Genomic DNA, 17,024 nt, shown 5'->3' with positions numbered 1-17,024 from the left:
ACTGAGATTTTGAAATACTGGACCCAATGCTCTAATTTTACGTAACCCTGCCAATAAAACCCAGCTTTAATTGCATAAAATTAATATATAATATTAATCGTCTTCACCCATCACTTACACCTAACAGCACCGCCATACTCATTCACACCCTGGTTACATCCCGTATTGAGTACTGCAATTCTATCCTCTTTGGTCTTCGCCTCAAGTGTCTTCATAAACTTCAGTTGGTCCAGAATTCAACTGCCCGTATCAGTACCACAACTCCTTCCATAGATCATATCACTCCTTTTCTTCAGCAACTCTATTGACATGCATGTCTTTTTGATGGTGGGAGAAAACCAGAACACTCAGAGGAAAGCCACGCAGACACGGGGAGAACATGCAAACTCCACACAGAAAGGACCTGCGACAGCCTTGGGTTCAAACCCAGGACCTTCTTGCTGTGAGGTGACAGTGCTAACCACTGTGCCACCATGCTACTGTTTGCCTATGTTTACTCAGGGTTGAAGGGATGCTGGAGCCTATCCCAGCAGTCATTGGGCAGCAGGCGGGGAGATGAATGCCTGCCGAGATCCATGCTTAACAGTTGGCAAGGTGTTGTTCTGCACAAATGCTTCACCCTTTTTTTTCTACAAACATACCTTCTTTGGTTGTGACCAAAAAGTTCCATTTTGGTTTGGTCAGTCCAAAGCACATTGTTCCAAAAAACTTCAGGCTTCTCAAGGTTTTCTCAAGGTTTGTTGACTTATAAAATTATATTCACTTGACTCATTGAAGCCCTAATGAAAAAAATCCCCTGGGTCTGGGCCTTAATAATCATCTTTTTAAAAAGTAACAAATCATAATAATAATTATTATTGTTATTATAATTACAGCCCTGTGATGGACTGGCGGCCTTGGCCAATTACCCCGCTCTTTTTGAGCTGTCCCGGTCGCTGCTCTACCCCCCCTCTGCCGATCCGGGGGGGGCGCCCCGACTGACCAGAGGAGGCGCTAGTGCAGCGACCAGGACAAATACCCACATCTGACTTCCCACCCACAGACACGGCCAATTGTGTCTGTAGGGACGCCCTACCAAGCCGGAGGTAACATGGGGATTCGACCCGGCGATCCTGTGCTGGTAGGTAACGGAATAGACCGCTACGCTACCTGGATGCCCTGTTTTACTTTTTGACCCCTGCTCCGGCTGCATTCTCATTTTGAAGTGAAACAAAAATCATCTCCAATGAGCCCAAAGTGTATTTTCACATCATACGTAGATCCAACAACAAGTCACTGGTGTGTATGTGTAGTTCAGTCATTTGCTGTATATAGGTAAGAGTTCAGTGGAATCCATTTACAGTGAGCAAGTGTGGAAGTTTTGAAACCCAACGGACAGTGGGTTTGTGGCATTGTGTCCAATAACCTGGAAAGATGTGTGGCATGGTCACAGCTGAACAACAGCCTTCTTCCTTTGGCAACGCTGGATCATATCCATGGCTACTGTGGCTTCATACAGAGGGACCGCCTCCTCAGGCTGGGGCCTAGGGAGGGAGCGAGGCAAAGAGATGGCTACTAGCACTGAAACAACACTAACAAAGAAATGGTCATGTCTTCGGCACTGAAGTTGGTTTAAAATATAGAGCAATACATAACATCACCATGATGAAATGACTTGCATAGCAGCTGGCATAAACTACAGCAGCCAAATTGTTCTATAATTTACTTTCATTGAGGTAAACAATCAAGGCAGAACAAAATACAGTGAATAAATGCAATGTTTAAAAAACAAATAAGGGACGTTCATTTACCCACTTGTAGAGGCAAGTTTAACAAAGAAAAAGCTGTTTCTGTTACCTGAGTATTCCTGTTGACATCTTTTCCACAATGTCCTTCAGAATGTCTACGTAACGCTGTTAAGACCCACACAGATTAGAGGGGAGAGGTGTGTGTATGAAAACACAGACTCAGTGCAAAGCAGGTGTGTACACTATGTCGATGAGAGCATAGAGTAACAAGGACAAAGAAATAAGTAGTAACAAAATTACATATGAATATGGGAGCTAGTGTATTAGTGTGTAATTGTGTGTCTCAAATCCAAGTTCATTAGATACATGCATGCATACAAACATACATGGTGAGTTTGTGATAGACACAGAAAAAGAGTGCAGTCATCATGACTGGGTGTTTGTGTGTATGCGTGCGATGAGATGATGGGCATAGGATACGAAGATATCGTCCTTGCTTGGCCGAAGAAGCTGTCCAAACTTCAGAGTTGAGGAAGGACACAGAAGCTGACTTCAAATACAGGAGTCTGCTATCTGGGGGATCTAACTGTGGACACAAACACAGACAGAAAGTGGCATGGCATTTAGGAATACAGTGGGGCTGACCAGATGAGACTTTTAGTAAAGTTGCAAGAACCATTTATATGGACAGAAATGTATTGGGGAGGCAGATTCGCAATCTAACCCTCCCTGCTTTATGCAGATTAAAATGAGCAGCATTTAACATTAAAAGGGTTAGGTTAAGGATTACGGTTAGCTTTAACTTCACTAACAACAAATGAATGAAACTAGTATCCAAATTATGTTAACCAGTGGTGCTGATGGTGGACCAGCAGTGTGACCACAGGTCACTTCAGAAAACACAAAACATTGGTATCACTTTTACACAGCTGCCAAACAATGTTTTCAAATCGTTAAAATGTGTAATCCAATCCTGTATTAAGATGCTTGTGGTGAGCTTAATAGATGACAAACGATGCCAATTTAATAGCATCAAGGAATGAATTGTCCAGTTGAGGGGGTGGATGGCAGGATCTGCAATACAATGCTGCCTCTAGGCAAAACAGCTTTATATTGTACTCTTAATAAAGTAGAAAATGTATATTTCTTTCTTTTTTTTAAATTTCCCCCTCCCCCTTTTCTACCCAGTTGTGTTCAGCCAATTGCCGCACTCTTCTGAGCCGTCCCAGTCGCTGCTCCACCCCTTCTGCTGATCCAGGGAGGGCTGCAGACTACCACATGCTTACATGCGTCCTCCGATACATGTGGAGTCGCCAGCTGCTTCTTTTCACCTGACAGTGAGAAGTTTCACCAGGAGGATGTAGCGCGTGAGAGGATCACGCTATTCCCCCCAGTTCCCCCTCCCCTCCGAAAAGGCACCCTGACTAACCAGAGGAGGCACTAGTGCCGCGACCAGGACACATACCCACATCCAGCTTCTCACCCGCACACACGGCCAGTTGTGTCTGTAGGGATGCCTGACCAAGCCGGAGGTAACACGGGGATTCAAACTGACGAGCCCCGTGTTGGTGGGCAACCGAATAGACCGCTATGCTACCAGGACACCCAAAAATATATATTTCTTATACTGTATCAAACAAGTGTGGATACCTGCAAGTCTTGGCATGATGTAACCCATTGCCCACCAACTCCTAACACACTGATGATGTCATGTTTGTGTGGAAGGAGTGTCCTCTCCTCTGGCTCCTCCTCTTCCCAAAGACGAACTGAAAATGCACACATGTAAACAAAAGTGAAAACTTCCGAGGACTAATTTTATTTATTTACAAATAAGACTATAACTTCAGCTGAATATTAATCATGGAGTGTTTCTGAAATCTCTAACTGCTTAACATCCCCACTACACAGTAGAACTGGCAGCATATCAAAGCCCCAGTCAATAATCGCAGCACTGACACACCACTCAATAGGCTTTGCATATATTGTGAGTTATTGTAATGATTTTTTTTTATTTAAACTGATTGAGTGAAGTTAACCAAGGATGGATACTATGTAATTGCTAAGAATGAGCATTAAACCACAAATCTAAGAATATGTATTCTTCAACGACGTGGTGAAAACTATCTTGACGTTATGAGTTTCAAAAGGTCCATTCTCTATCTGACAGTGGAACTCCCACGACTAGAATATACAATCATAAACTTCAACACAGGAGTTTAGTCACAGTTCTCTAATCTGAATACTTTCATAGAGAGATTAGGGATTAGGTTAAAGAACAGCATGAAAAATGGAAGGACACTGCCACCATCTCGCTGCTCTTTAGAAGAGCAGGATTACATGGAGGAAGTACCAGAACCCACACCCCACATCGCTCATCTCATCTCATCATCAGCTGCTTCTCCGAGGTCGGGTCGCAATGGCAGCAAGCTAAGTAGGGCACTCTAGACGTCCCTCTCCCTCACAACGCCCTCCAGCTCCTCCTGGGGGATTCCAAGGCATTCCCGGGCCAGAATGGACATGTAGTCCCTCCAGTGAGTTCTGGGTCTACCCCGGGGTCTCCTCCCTGTTGGAGGTGCCCAGAAAACCTCCAAAGGGAGGTGCACAGGAGGCATCCTAATCAGATGCCCGAACCATCTCAACTGGCTCCTTTCGACGCGAAGGAGCAGAGGCTCTACTCCGAGCTCCCTCTGGATGTCCGAGCTCCTCACCTAACCCAGACACCCTACGGAGGAAAGTAATTTCAGCCGCTTGTATCCGTCACCTCACCCTTTCGGTCACTACCCAAAGCTCATGACTATAGGTGAGGGTTGGAACAAAGATTGACTGGTAAATTGAGAGCTTTGCCTTCCGGCTGATACTGCACCAGACCGCCTGTCAATCCCCCGCTCCATCCTACCCTCATTCGTGAACAAGACCCCGAAATACTTGAACTGCTTCACTTGAGACAACAACTCATCCCCAACCTGGAGGGAGCAATCCACCATTTTCCGGTAGAGAACCATGGCCTCAGACTTGGAGGGGCTGACTCTCATGCCAGCCATTTCACACTCAGCTGCAAACCACCCCAGTACGCGCTGGAGATCGTGTTCTGATGAAGCCAACAAAACCACATCATCTGCGAAGAGCAGAGGTGCAATTCTGAGGTCCCCAAAACAGACACACTCCTCACATTGGCTGCGCCTTGAGATCCTGTCCATGAATATCACAAACAGAATCGGAGACAAGGGACAACCTTGGCAGAGTCCAACACCCACCGAAAACATGTCTGACTTTGTGCCGAGAATGTGGACACAGCTCTCACTTTGGTTATACAAAGATTGGATGGCTTGTAGCAACTGCCTCGGTACCCCATACTCCTGCAGTACCCCCCACAGAGTGCCCCGAGGTACACGGTCATAAGCCCTCTCCAAGTCCACAAAACACATGTAGACTGGCTGGTCAAAATCCCATGCCTCCCTCAGCACTTCTGCAAGGGTAAAGAGCTGGTCCGTTGTTCCACACCCAGGACAGAATCCACATTGTTCCTCCTGGATCCAAGGTTCGACAATTGGTTGGAGCCTCCTTTCCAGCACCTAGAGTAGATTTTCCCAGGGAGGCTGAGCAATGTGATGCCCCGATAATTGGAGCACACCCTCCGGTCCCTATGGACCCACCACATGTGGGGATGAGCATTGAGGTAGGGTGCAATGCAGGCCGAGTGGCAGGCAAAGGCGGGGACCAGGGCGTGCCGACTTCTGGCATCGCAGATTGGTCCTCGGGGCGTGGAATGTCACCTCTCTGGCAGGGAAGGAGCCCAAGCTGGTGTGGGAGGTGGAGCGGTACCAACTAGATATAGTTGGGTTCACCTCCACACATAGAATGAGCCCTGGTACCAAATTCTTCGAGAAGGGCTGGACTCTTTACTTTTCCACACCCTACAATGCCTTTGATATCAAAAATCTCCTCCTTTAATGACTGAATGGTAGTTCCTACACTTGGTTATCATGTCTCAGCACTATGCCAGTAGATGTCATCCTTGGCTTACTTGGAGGATTATAAAATTTAAAAAAAAAAAACTCTCATCCTTTTACCGTTTTGTCCCCTTATATTGACTTTCCTCTGCACAGCCATATGGTTTCCTGACATAGCTCCAGTACAGATTTGCTTGCTGATGAAAATACAGTGGACAAAGAAAGTCACCACCACCTAACAGAAGTGGGTGTTCTCTTATTCAACCCAGATACTTTAGTTGCGTGCTTGTTCTAACACACACAGTCAGGCAGTCTTCATACAGGAAGTCTACATACAGGAAACTCTTTTTACCTCCAGTGTCAACGACTATGTCCACCCCTAGTCCACCGGTCTCCTCCAGAACAAGTGACAGCAGGTCTGATGAGCTATCATACACTGGAATAACTCTGGCTACACATACACACACAAAAACACACACACAGGCATTGCAGTCAGTTTAGGTGAACGGTACCCCAAAAAATACCTCGACAATTCTGTTGTCTGTAAACAGGTTTTGGGTTCAATCTCAATGCAATCAGGCAAAATCTCCAAACAAGCAGGTTTAGATTCATGCAGTTTTTAAAATATTAGTGACATAGTTAGTAAAAGCAGTTTTCAGATTCAAGTTGTTTGTTTCTCGTATGTTCCATTTGTGCATTACCCACTGTGAAATAAAAAAAATATTCAAGTAGAGTTTGAATGTTTGATCACATGATTAGGCACTTAAAAGGCAGAATCAATATTCCTGAAGCACACACAGATTCCACAATGAATAAATTGTATACAACCAAATATACAAGAAGTCAATAATCACAAATAAAAAACACAGATTTAACCACAACGAGCTGTGATAACCCCGTGCATACATAAGTTACTCTGCCTAAACACAAGAGACAAATTTAGATAACACACACTGTATGCAACTTTTGTTTGCAAGGTGTACGTAAATGTAGGGTGACCTTGGGTGTTCAAAGCAGGGCAGATTAAATAAAATGCATTATAGTTTGTGTCATTATTATAAATACAGATGCACTAATATTGGTTTTTCACTACCAGTGCTGATTACAAGTATGAATATATGTAAGTCTCAGCCAATACTGATTACTGATGTGATCCATTACTTTTGCTGGACAATGCAGACAAAGACCATTAGAGTTTGGGATCAATGAGCAAAATAGTTGATAGAATCGGGGGGGGGGGGGTTCTGCCATTGAAGAAATACAGGTTTCCATGTGCCAAAAACGCAGTCCATCAAACCATTTTGCTTTTATGTATGACGTTACTCGAGGCTTTTGGTATCAGATATTAATCTTGGGTAAAATTACAAATACCAACACTCGATTTTAGTCTTGTATCAGCCCGAAATCCCATACCAGTATCGGTACATCATTAATTATGATTTGTTTTCTCTAATTTTCCCCCCTTTTTCTCCCCAATTGCACTTGACCAATTACCCTATTTTTCCAAGCCGTCCCGGTCGCTGCTCCACCCCCTCTAACGATCCAGGGAGGGCTGCAGACTACTGCATGCTTCCTCTGATACATGTGGAGTCGCCAGCCGCTTCTTTTCACCCGACAGTGAGGAGTTTGGCCAGGGTGAAATAGCACGTGGGAGGATCACGCTATTTCCTTCAGTTCCCCCTACCCCCTGAACAGGCACCCTGACCAACCAGAGGAGGCGCTAGTGCAGCGACCAGGACACATACCCACATCTGGCTTCCCACCTGCAGACACAGCCAATTCTGTCTGTAGGGATGCCCAACCAAGCCAGAGGGAACACAGAGATTTGAACTGGCAATCCCTGTGTTGGTGGGCAACCGAATAGACTGTCACGCCACCAGGACGCCCCCTTAATTATTAATTTTAATATATTGATGACTATGATGATTAGGATTCTTATGATCATGACATTCATTAACTATTCCGTGTTTCAATGATGCATTAAGTGGGCACCCCATACCACAGTAGTTGGCTGGATTAGGCCTTTAATAAAGACAGACTGCTCAAGAGTTCCTGATCCCAGAACCACGCCACATCTGCAATCACTGACCATGACTGAGAACTTCTACACTATACTAAGTTCTTCTTGATGTAAACACCCTATTTATGAAACCAAGGAAGCAAGAGTGTTGGCAAGTCAGAAAGCGAGAACTCACCAACAAGAGGCTCCTGAACTCCTGAGGCAAACAGTGAGGAGAAAGTAAAAACATATAAAGAAAAATATGTAGGAATGAGGGAAAGAGAAAGAACAGCATGAAAGAAAAGCAGAGTATGTCTGTATGGAACAGTACCCCTGGTTTAGCATGACTATTGATCTTTTTATTAATCAGCCATTCATATATTTAAGTGTACTTAATCTTAGTGAGGCTTTGCTTACATTGCATTGCCCTCACCCTTTCACGGTAAGAACTGCCTTAGTTTATCAGGACATGGAGACTTAATCAGGTCTTGAAAGCTTTCCATATAGATGTTAGCCCATGCTGATTCTACAACTGTCAGCATACGTCATTAATTGGCTGGTAGCAAATCCCTATACCAGGCATGAAAACAGGTCAGGGGTGAAAAAGGTGATAAGGATATGACTCTCTAGGGGGGTCTGGGGGCATGCTCCCCCGGAAGAAAATTTTGAACATTTCATATTTAAATGCATCAATCTGGTGCACTTTGAGAGAAAAATCAAGCATAATTACAAGACAGTATGTATATGTTCACATTATGCTATATAAGAAACGAGACTGACAACTTTTCTCATGAAATGTGCAAGAGCGCAGCTTTAATATAGGGTATTCGTGGCAAAACAAGATAGGAATACTAACAACATGTGTATGGGTGTAGTTTATATCTTTTTGGCAGAGAATGCACCGTGCGAATCCTTGTTTATTGATTTTCTGGAAGACATCTATCTGACAGATGGAATGAGAGCTCTTGTTCTTTCACTCTTATTTTCCCTTCTAGTTTAAGCCACGACCAATTCCAGCTGCATTTGATGCCTGCATCCATTTGTTTTACAAGAAGAGCACCTTTCTCTCCTAACACACTCATTCTGGAAAAACAATGTTAACGTTAGTAGGGTTAACTTCTAGTTTAATTGATAAGTGGTGGTTGTTCACACTTGGATCTGACGTTACATGTTATACAGATATCTGTCCACTTGAAATCAGATGTGTAAACGAGTGTTTCACAAGTTCAGATAAGTAACTTAGACTATACGCCTAACGGTACCCTAACCCACAGAGTAAAATTGAAAATTGTTTTACACACAACGTTAGGCCTACATACATAGTTGGATTTCAGATTAAAAGGTATCCGGTATTTACAGTTACAATATAGTAGGTTAATAAGTAACATTACGTCCCTTCCACTGACTAACATTACTCAACATAATTCTGTGAATGTAAACTTACACGATGTATTTCGCTACGCTCTCCTGCGCTTTAGCGTGATCCTGGAACAGCCAGGCACTAGAGAGCCCCGAGGCTTGCGCCACTCATAAATTGACGGTTACAGTCCAGTTCTTTGATATAAGCCTGTCCTGTGACACATACACATAGCTAACTTAGAACACAAAAAGCTAGCTAAAATTAGCTAGCTAGTATTAACGTTACCTCAGCCTCCCACTGCACCAGTTCCTCAGTCCACACGTCCTGAAATGGGTTTTAGAGATTTTGAGAATTAGCCAACAGTTAACATTCATCCTGTTTCTTTTTGTGGGAGAACATTAGCTTTACAACCTAGTCTGCTGCATATACGGTGTAAACTAACGTTAGCTAACGTTACCCTACTAACTAGCTAGCTAGCTAGATAGCTAACAATTTTCCACAGGACGGAAATCTCTCCATCTGTCTGTGTGGAATATAGCTAACGTATGCATCGATGACACGTGGATTCTTTATTAAATCTCTAGCTAGTGATAGATTAGCTACCTGAAATTATGTAGGACTAGGCTATGTCAACAGAGCTCCTGAGTAACGTTATACATCAGAAAATATTGAAATGATTGAAACGCTCACCAAATTCAGTCAGGCTGGCATCAGTCAGCTAACGTTAGTCCAAAGAGTCATCTTCCCTCAGCCCCATGGAATGCTCAGCCCCGCGCGCTCCTCCATCAATCGCTTTGGTCAGCACAAGCACTCGCTGCACGAGCACTTCACGAACCAATCGGGTAGCGGTACCTTCCCAGAAAAGACTGGTGACGTGAGGCCCCTCGCGCTCGTAGGGGGAATATTTTTGTCAATGAAAAAGGCGAACTCGATAGGCCAGCTCACCATGGCTCCGCGCTCTCGTGTATAACTCCATCTTCATGTCCGGTCCATACACCCACCCCACCCACACACACACACACACAGAAAATATTTTTTCATCGGATCTACACGATTCACGTAGGTCACCTATTTTGGATTCAAAACTGCGAATTTCGCCGAAAGGTGAGTGATTTTTATGCCTGCTATACTCAATAGCTCATTCCATTACATCACACAGATGTAAAAAGGTTTGAAATCTAGTGACTAGGCTAGTAGGGTGTTCTGGTGGCTCAGCTGGAGAACCATGTCGGCTCAGCCTCTGCTAAATATCTATCCCCTTTCTCTTCACCCTCTATTTATTATCTAGTAAAGGATGAAATGCCCAGAATATTAAAAATAATAAAACTGAAAAAAAGGGCAAGCAAATGGATACACTGCTGCCATAACAGATGCTCCCGATTGGCAATAATTTTCAGCTAACTTCCAGCCACTGAGCAGCAACAAAACATTGCTTCACTGTATTAAGTGGCACAATGAAAACACAACCCAACACCAAATCACAAATAGCCTGCAATGTTGACATGTAACACGATAACAGAGTCATTTATTTCAGTAGGAACTGGGATTCATCGGCCCAAAATATCCCCCCCCTCCAATTCTCCACCGGGCAGTGTTTTCGTTTCTCGGCCTACTGCTACTATAGTTTTTTTTTCTTTTTGGTGTAAAAAAGGTGAAATCTGTGAGGTAGGTGGCTGCCATACCCACTGTGTGTCAAGGTGTGATGAGTTGCACATTTTTAAATGGGTCTTTTGGCACTGGTGATGCACTGGACCGTTATCAGAATCAGAAGGCGACTAACCAGACCGTCTGCTCCTCAGCACAACTTGTGTCATCACCTTTTGTGAACAAGCCACTTACATCTGTAAAGTCAGCAGCATTGCAATTCTTGACACACTTAAACCAGCGCTCCTGGCAGCTACAAGTTTTCTCTTCTTATCGGTGGTTAAATCTTTTTTTCTGGTCCATTCTTCCTCACAGACACAACCCATATCCAATTGGCTCAAACTTCATTTTTTTTAAAACAAAACTTGTCTCCTTACCCATGTCTACACTAATTGAAATGGCTTTAACAACCTGCAGCCATAACTTTCAAATGGATTTACCTAATCAGTTGAGTTTAAGGAAAAAGCAGTTATCTGTTATGTTTTGTATACTTCGTGTAGACACTACATGGAAAATCCCTTTATTGTAAACATTCGAACCGCTGACACTGTCAGACAGCATTTAGACTGTTACAAAACTGTGGCAGTGCAAAGGTTAGCTTTCTTAAAGAAACTAATTCAAATTAGAATGAGCTGATACAGACCTATGCTGGGCTTTAGTTGCTCCAGGAGTGTGTGCTGTTGTGGAGAGTGGGACGTGGTCAGGACCTTGACTCCATGGTAAGAAGCCAGCTGGATGCATAGCAGTCCAAAAGACTATGGAGGTAAAGGAGATGAGCTACATTACATAGGCACATGTGTAGCTCTCAGTCACACACATACATGGGGGGAGGGACAGTATGATGTTCATGCTACACACAAACCGAGACAGAAAACATTCCTCACAAGCTCATGTCCATTCACACAAGAGAATTCACACATGCTCCAAAAAACATTTCATCGTCTACATGGATGATAACATTCCAGCACTCATGCATAGCCTATGTTTTGTGCTGTTGTGTATTTAATGCATACTGTGTGTGTAATAGATTGCTTATGTGTTATGTGGTACATGTGTCAGTAAATTATGGGCAATTTTTGTGACTGAGCTCTCTTACCCGATAGAAAAATTCCACATTCTATTCACACATTCTATTTTTTTGTGTTCTCAATTGACACTGTTAACAAGTAGCTCAGTATCTCACTCAAACACACACACAGAACAAAGCGTTGCTCAAAGGCATATTCACGTACACTGGCTCCATCCAGGACCAGAAGTGTTTGGCCTGCTGCCATACGAGCGTGTGTGTGTAGCGCTGTGTAAGCGCACACACCATCACGTACTGCTCCCGCCACACACACCCAGCTCAGCTTCTCTGGCTTCTGTACTGTAGAACAGATAAACACACAGGTAAACATGGACAAATGCAAACATATAGTAGTAAACAAACACACACTCACTCACTCACTCACACACACATCTACACAAACAGCAGCTTAGTTGTAAAAGATTGGGGCCTGTACTGGGAAGATCACTGGCTCAGATCCGAGATTTGGGTGAGGAAAATGCGTAAGGCATGCCGTTCTTTCCCTCTTCAGTAACTGCTGAGGTGCCCTTAAGCAATATTTCTAACCCTAAATTTCTATTACCTTTCTGGAAAAAAATAACCCACTGGTGACGTTTCTACCTCAACTTTTTGAAAAACCAGGGGAAAATTCTGTATGTGTATGTGGACTGTGTATGTGACAACAACAGAACTTTTTCTGTTGTTCTGGGTAACTTTACCTCCTCAGTGGCTCAGTTGAGTTGTGGCGTCCCTCAAGGCTCAGTTCTTGGCCCCCTTCTCTTTTCTATATACATGCTGCCCCTTGACCAGGTCATTCAAAATCATGATGTGCTCTACCATTTTTATGCTGACGACAATCAGGTTCACATGCCACTAAAAGCCATAGATCCTAGAACCCTAGCAAATCTCACAATTTGCCTCTCTATCATTAAATCTTGGATGTCTGTCACATATGAACACAAATGTATGACTGAAATAAATCATTCATTCATTCATTCATATCCCAGATGTTGGAAAATGTTCTCAAATTTAATGATGATAAGTCTGAGGTCATTCTGTTCAGTCCTGAAAATTCCATCAGCCCTTTTATTACTAATCTTGGTGGTCTGTCAGGTAGTCTTAAGCAAGCTGCTAGAAATCTTGGGGTAATATTTAATGCTAACCTCAGTTTTGATAATCATATCAAACATGTTGTTCAGTCATGCTTTCTCCAGCTCAAGCTAATGTCCAAAATAAGGTCATTTTTATCAATTGTCGATCTGCAAATAGTTGTACATGCTTTTATCTATTCTTGGCTCGACTATTGTAATGCACTTTATTCTGGTATCAGCAAGGGCTCCCTCCACCGTCTGCAGCTGGTACAAAACGCTGCTGTTCGGCTCATTACTGGGACAAGGAGACATGACCATATCATTCCTCTGCTTGCTTCCCTACACTAGCTCCCTGTTACATTTCGAATTGATTTTAAAACTTTATTTCTTACTTTTAAGGTTTTAAATGGTGTTGCTCCTTCATACATTTGCGATTTATTGACTTGGTATATGCCCCCTCAACCATTAATATCTGCAGATGGAGCCCTGCTAGTTATTCCCAGGTCTCAGTTTGTTACAAAGGGTGATTGGGCTTTTGCTGTTAAGAGCCCCCACACTATGGAACTCTCTTCCTGTTTAACTAAGGCTAAACAAGTCTCTAGCTTGTTTTAAATCTTGTCTTAAAACTTTTTTTTATGAAAGCATTTACAAATGTTTGATATTTTTTTTTATTTATACTGTTCTTATGTTTACTCTTACCTATTTGGTCTTACTCTTGTTTTTGCCTTGTCTGTTTTGTTTTGTTTTTGTTTTTTTTGTGAAGCAATTTGTAACATTGTTTAGGAACAGTGACATATAAATAAAATTATTATTATTATTGTGTATATTATTTACCCAGATGGTGTTCATCTATGTCTATGACATCGCAGAGTCCAGAGCAGGAAGAGTCCAAGGGCAGAATGCCTGGTGAAAATGAGAGTTTTAGAAGAAAATAAAAAAGAAAGTCACTTTATTTTGTCATTGTATTCTTACAACAAATTGTATTGTTACAATGAATTTGTCTTCTGCATTTAACCCATCCTATTGTATAGGAGCAGTGGGCAGATGCAGTGCCGGGGGACCAACTCCATTTCTACTTTCCACTGCCTTGGTCAGGGGCATTAACCTTAATATGCATGTCTTTTTGATGCTGGGAGGAAACCGGAGCACCTGGAGGAAACCCACGCAGACACAGGGAGAACATGCAACCTCCACACAGAAAGGACCTGGGACGGCCTGGGGTTCGAACCCAGGACCTTCTTGCTGTTATGAGTTTTAAACGTATGAGCAGTCACACCTACACACAAATGAATGCATGCCACATAGGTGCACACCTTCTCCTTGGACACACATGCACACATACAAAGTGTCCCTCCCAAACACTTTGCACCCAATTCTAACCACACTACTAGTATTGGGGCAGTGGTAGGCTCATGTTAGGAAATAAAGCTTGAGACACAGGGATCCACAATTGCTCCAGAAGAGCTATTCATTAGACAAAAGTAGAGTGCTGTGGTTTTATAGGGCAACTTCAATGTATAATTATCCTTTAAGATGTATTATTGGAGTGCCTGTGAGCAAGGCACTTGACTCATGACTGCTCCAACCCCTAAGTTCTTAGTGGCCAACAACAGAAGGTTGGAGGTGCTATGCTGCTTTCAGGTATAACTGTCTACAACTAAATTATTTGAAAAGGGCATGTTAAAAAAAATATTTCCCTTGATAAACAACACTTAAAGCTTAAGTGCAATCAGTACAGATGAGTAATGTAGTCAAAGCAATAAAGTCCTCACTGCATACTATATTAATGGAGAAATCAATGTTCTCCTGCTCAGTGTCTTTTCCAAGGTGTCTACATGTACCAGAATGCACTGCTGCATGCTAACTTCTGTATGTTGTCCATAAAGTCCTCTGCACTAGTGTTGTGGGGCGTCATTTCCACCATCGGAAACATAGCTTATTTGAGAGAACGAAAATGTGTTTTTTATCAATCCATTTTTTAACAGCGTCTTTAGAGTGGATTAGTAGTAGTAGTGTTACAAAACCCTGCTACGTTGTAGTTTTCCTGCCTGCCAGCAGGTCACTTGGCAGCTAGAAAAAAAAGAAAAAGAAAAAAAAACTCTGTTTCACTGCTGCTTCAAAGATGCAGAGAATCGAGAACAACTGTAGGCGTTTTTCAGGTGCTAATCCTGTCCGAGATAGACAGCGATAACGTTGAAAATCGGTGAATTTTCTCTTAAAACAAAAAGAATAGCGCTTACCTACAACCTCATCATCTGGGTGGAAGAAGGAAACCTTGGAGCCAACTGTGGGCAGACAGACAAACACTTGTACTATTCATTTATATTTCTATTCAAACCAATGTCACAAATAACAAATGGTAAAACCTATGTGGTGTGTGTGTGTGTGTGTGTGTGTGTGTGTGTGTGCATGTGTAACCTTGCAGAATAACCCCAGCCACCTCTCTGCCAACAGGAACTAAAGCTCTCTGGATTCCTAAATCACCTAGCAACTTAAGCAAGATAGATACCACATTAAGTTCACTGATGACATAAGTGTTTAAATAACATGAAGCATTTCATAATAATAATAACAATGATAAGAATAATAATTAGAGGTGTTACATTGAGGTCCAGCGGGCTAAGTCCACAGGCCTTCACTTGAACTCTGACCTGATGACTGTCTAACACTGCTGGGAGTGTCTAGGGTGAGAGAAATAGAGAGAGAGAGAAAGACAGACAGACATTAAAAACAAAGACAGTTGTTAAATTGAACATGAATCTGTCATTTACAGCAAAGGCTCTAGTAGCCACTGGAAGAGCTTTTATTTTCCTGGCCTAGTTTACTGCCACTGAGCCTCGTGGAGTACAAAATTATGCATTTCTATCTCGAAGGGAGTGAAACATATTAAGATTTTAAAAAAAACCTGTTATGGAGCACAACAGTTTCATAAAAATTTTCTTCCCCATGGTCATCAACATACCGAGTTAATTGTTTTCTTGTGGATGCACGGCGTTGCATCCCATAAAGGGATTTCCAGACACTCTAAGATCTACGCAAGGGTGCATGTCGAATTAGAATACCTTCTATGAATGTTTACCTAATTTTCGCAGCTTTTTGCATCGCTATGCTGTAAGCAGTTTGTGTGTCGGCTTAACCATACATTAACTCTGATAAAAACTTACGTATAAGCAGTGTTTTCAATTGGTGGTACAGACCCAAATTGGTCATCATAGCACTCCTAGTCGATGTTATTTCCTTTTTATTTGTGTCTTTAATAAATTGAATGACGTTGAGTTCCTGTGGGCCACAATTAGTATACTTGCACATTTTGAAACAGAAAGACTAAACCTACCGTCTCCTGAATTACGAACTTAATTTCAGCATCACTCTCTCCCGTTCGGCAATATAATCCTTTCATGCTGTTAAACTTAACCCTAATACAGACTAATAAAATTGGCTGGAACTATTCAAACGCACTTAGCGGATAATTAATATAGATGATATTCAGTCAGTGCAGTGTTGAAAGGTGCTGTTTCGCTCGGCTGTCAGTCAGCTGACTTCTTCTTCTGCTTCTTTTTTCTTCTTCTTCTGCTGCTTCTTCTTATTCCGCCTCCTCTTCTTCTTCTTCTTCTTCCGCCTCTTCTGCTTCTTCTTCTTCTTCGGCTTCTCTTCTTCCCCCTTCTCATTCTTTTCCGTCTTCTTTTTCTTCTTCTACAACCACAACTCTAGCGCCACCTACTTCTACTATACCAACATCCCGAGAGTCTTTTTAGAGGTCCCACGTTTCAAAAAATGATTTTGCTTTACTAAAGTCACACCTCCTTAGTCAAATGCAAAGATCGTATTTAGGTCCATATTTTTAATGCTGTTCCTTTCCGGTTTGTTCTGTAATGTTCCTCTTTGCCTTGAATATTGTGGGCATTGAACAGACCAATAGTAATATTAGTTTAACTTCTTTTATCCATTGTAGAACTAGTAAAATCACGTTTCTGCTGTGTTTACTGCCACATGATCTGATATTATCTACTTCATCTTTATTTTCAACTCAGAGGTATAAAATGCACATACTGTACATCATCGAGATCTGTAAATACTGGAATATATTAATTAAATTGTGTTTTTAAAATTTACTCCACAGCGCCTCTTTATCTGTTTTGAGTTTGTGAAGACGGTTGAGGGAGGATCCTACAGTTGATAGTACAGGAGGACTACTGTGCCAGTCCTGT

General features: G+C 42.5%; 1 protein-coding gene across 1 annotated transcript; it reads right to left on the bottom strand.

The window, feature by feature from the left end:
- Positions 1-95: 95 nt before the first annotated feature.
- cryzl1 (crystallin, zeta (quinone reductase)-like 1) lies at positions 96-16,402 on the bottom strand. The gene is made up of 12 exons (XM_056291590.1): positions 16,151-16,402; positions 15,420-15,497; positions 15,235-15,307; positions 15,057-15,101; positions 13,651-13,719; positions 11,913-12,046; positions 11,324-11,435; positions 6,030-6,128; positions 3,378-3,493; positions 2,208-2,313; positions 1,837-1,882; positions 96-1,523 (listed from the first exon to the last, which is right to left on the bottom strand). The coding sequence occupies exons 1-12, from the start codon at positions 16,214-16,216 to the stop codon at positions 1,427-1,429; spliced, it is 1,041 nt and encodes a 346-aa protein (XP_056147565.1). The 5' UTR covers positions 16,217-16,402; the 3' UTR covers positions 96-1,426.
- Between the last annotated feature and the right edge of the window lie 622 nt (positions 16,403-17,024).

This window comes from Lampris incognitus, chromosome 13 (genome assembly GCF_029633865.1).
Source record: "Lampris incognitus isolate fLamInc1 chromosome 13, fLamInc1.hap2, whole genome shotgun sequence".
NCBI lineage: Eukaryota > Metazoa > Chordata > Actinopteri > Lampriformes > Lampridae > Lampris > Lampris incognitus.
Note: the sequence above shows the minus strand (reverse complement) of the source record. Positions and strands in the feature narration are given on the sequence as shown.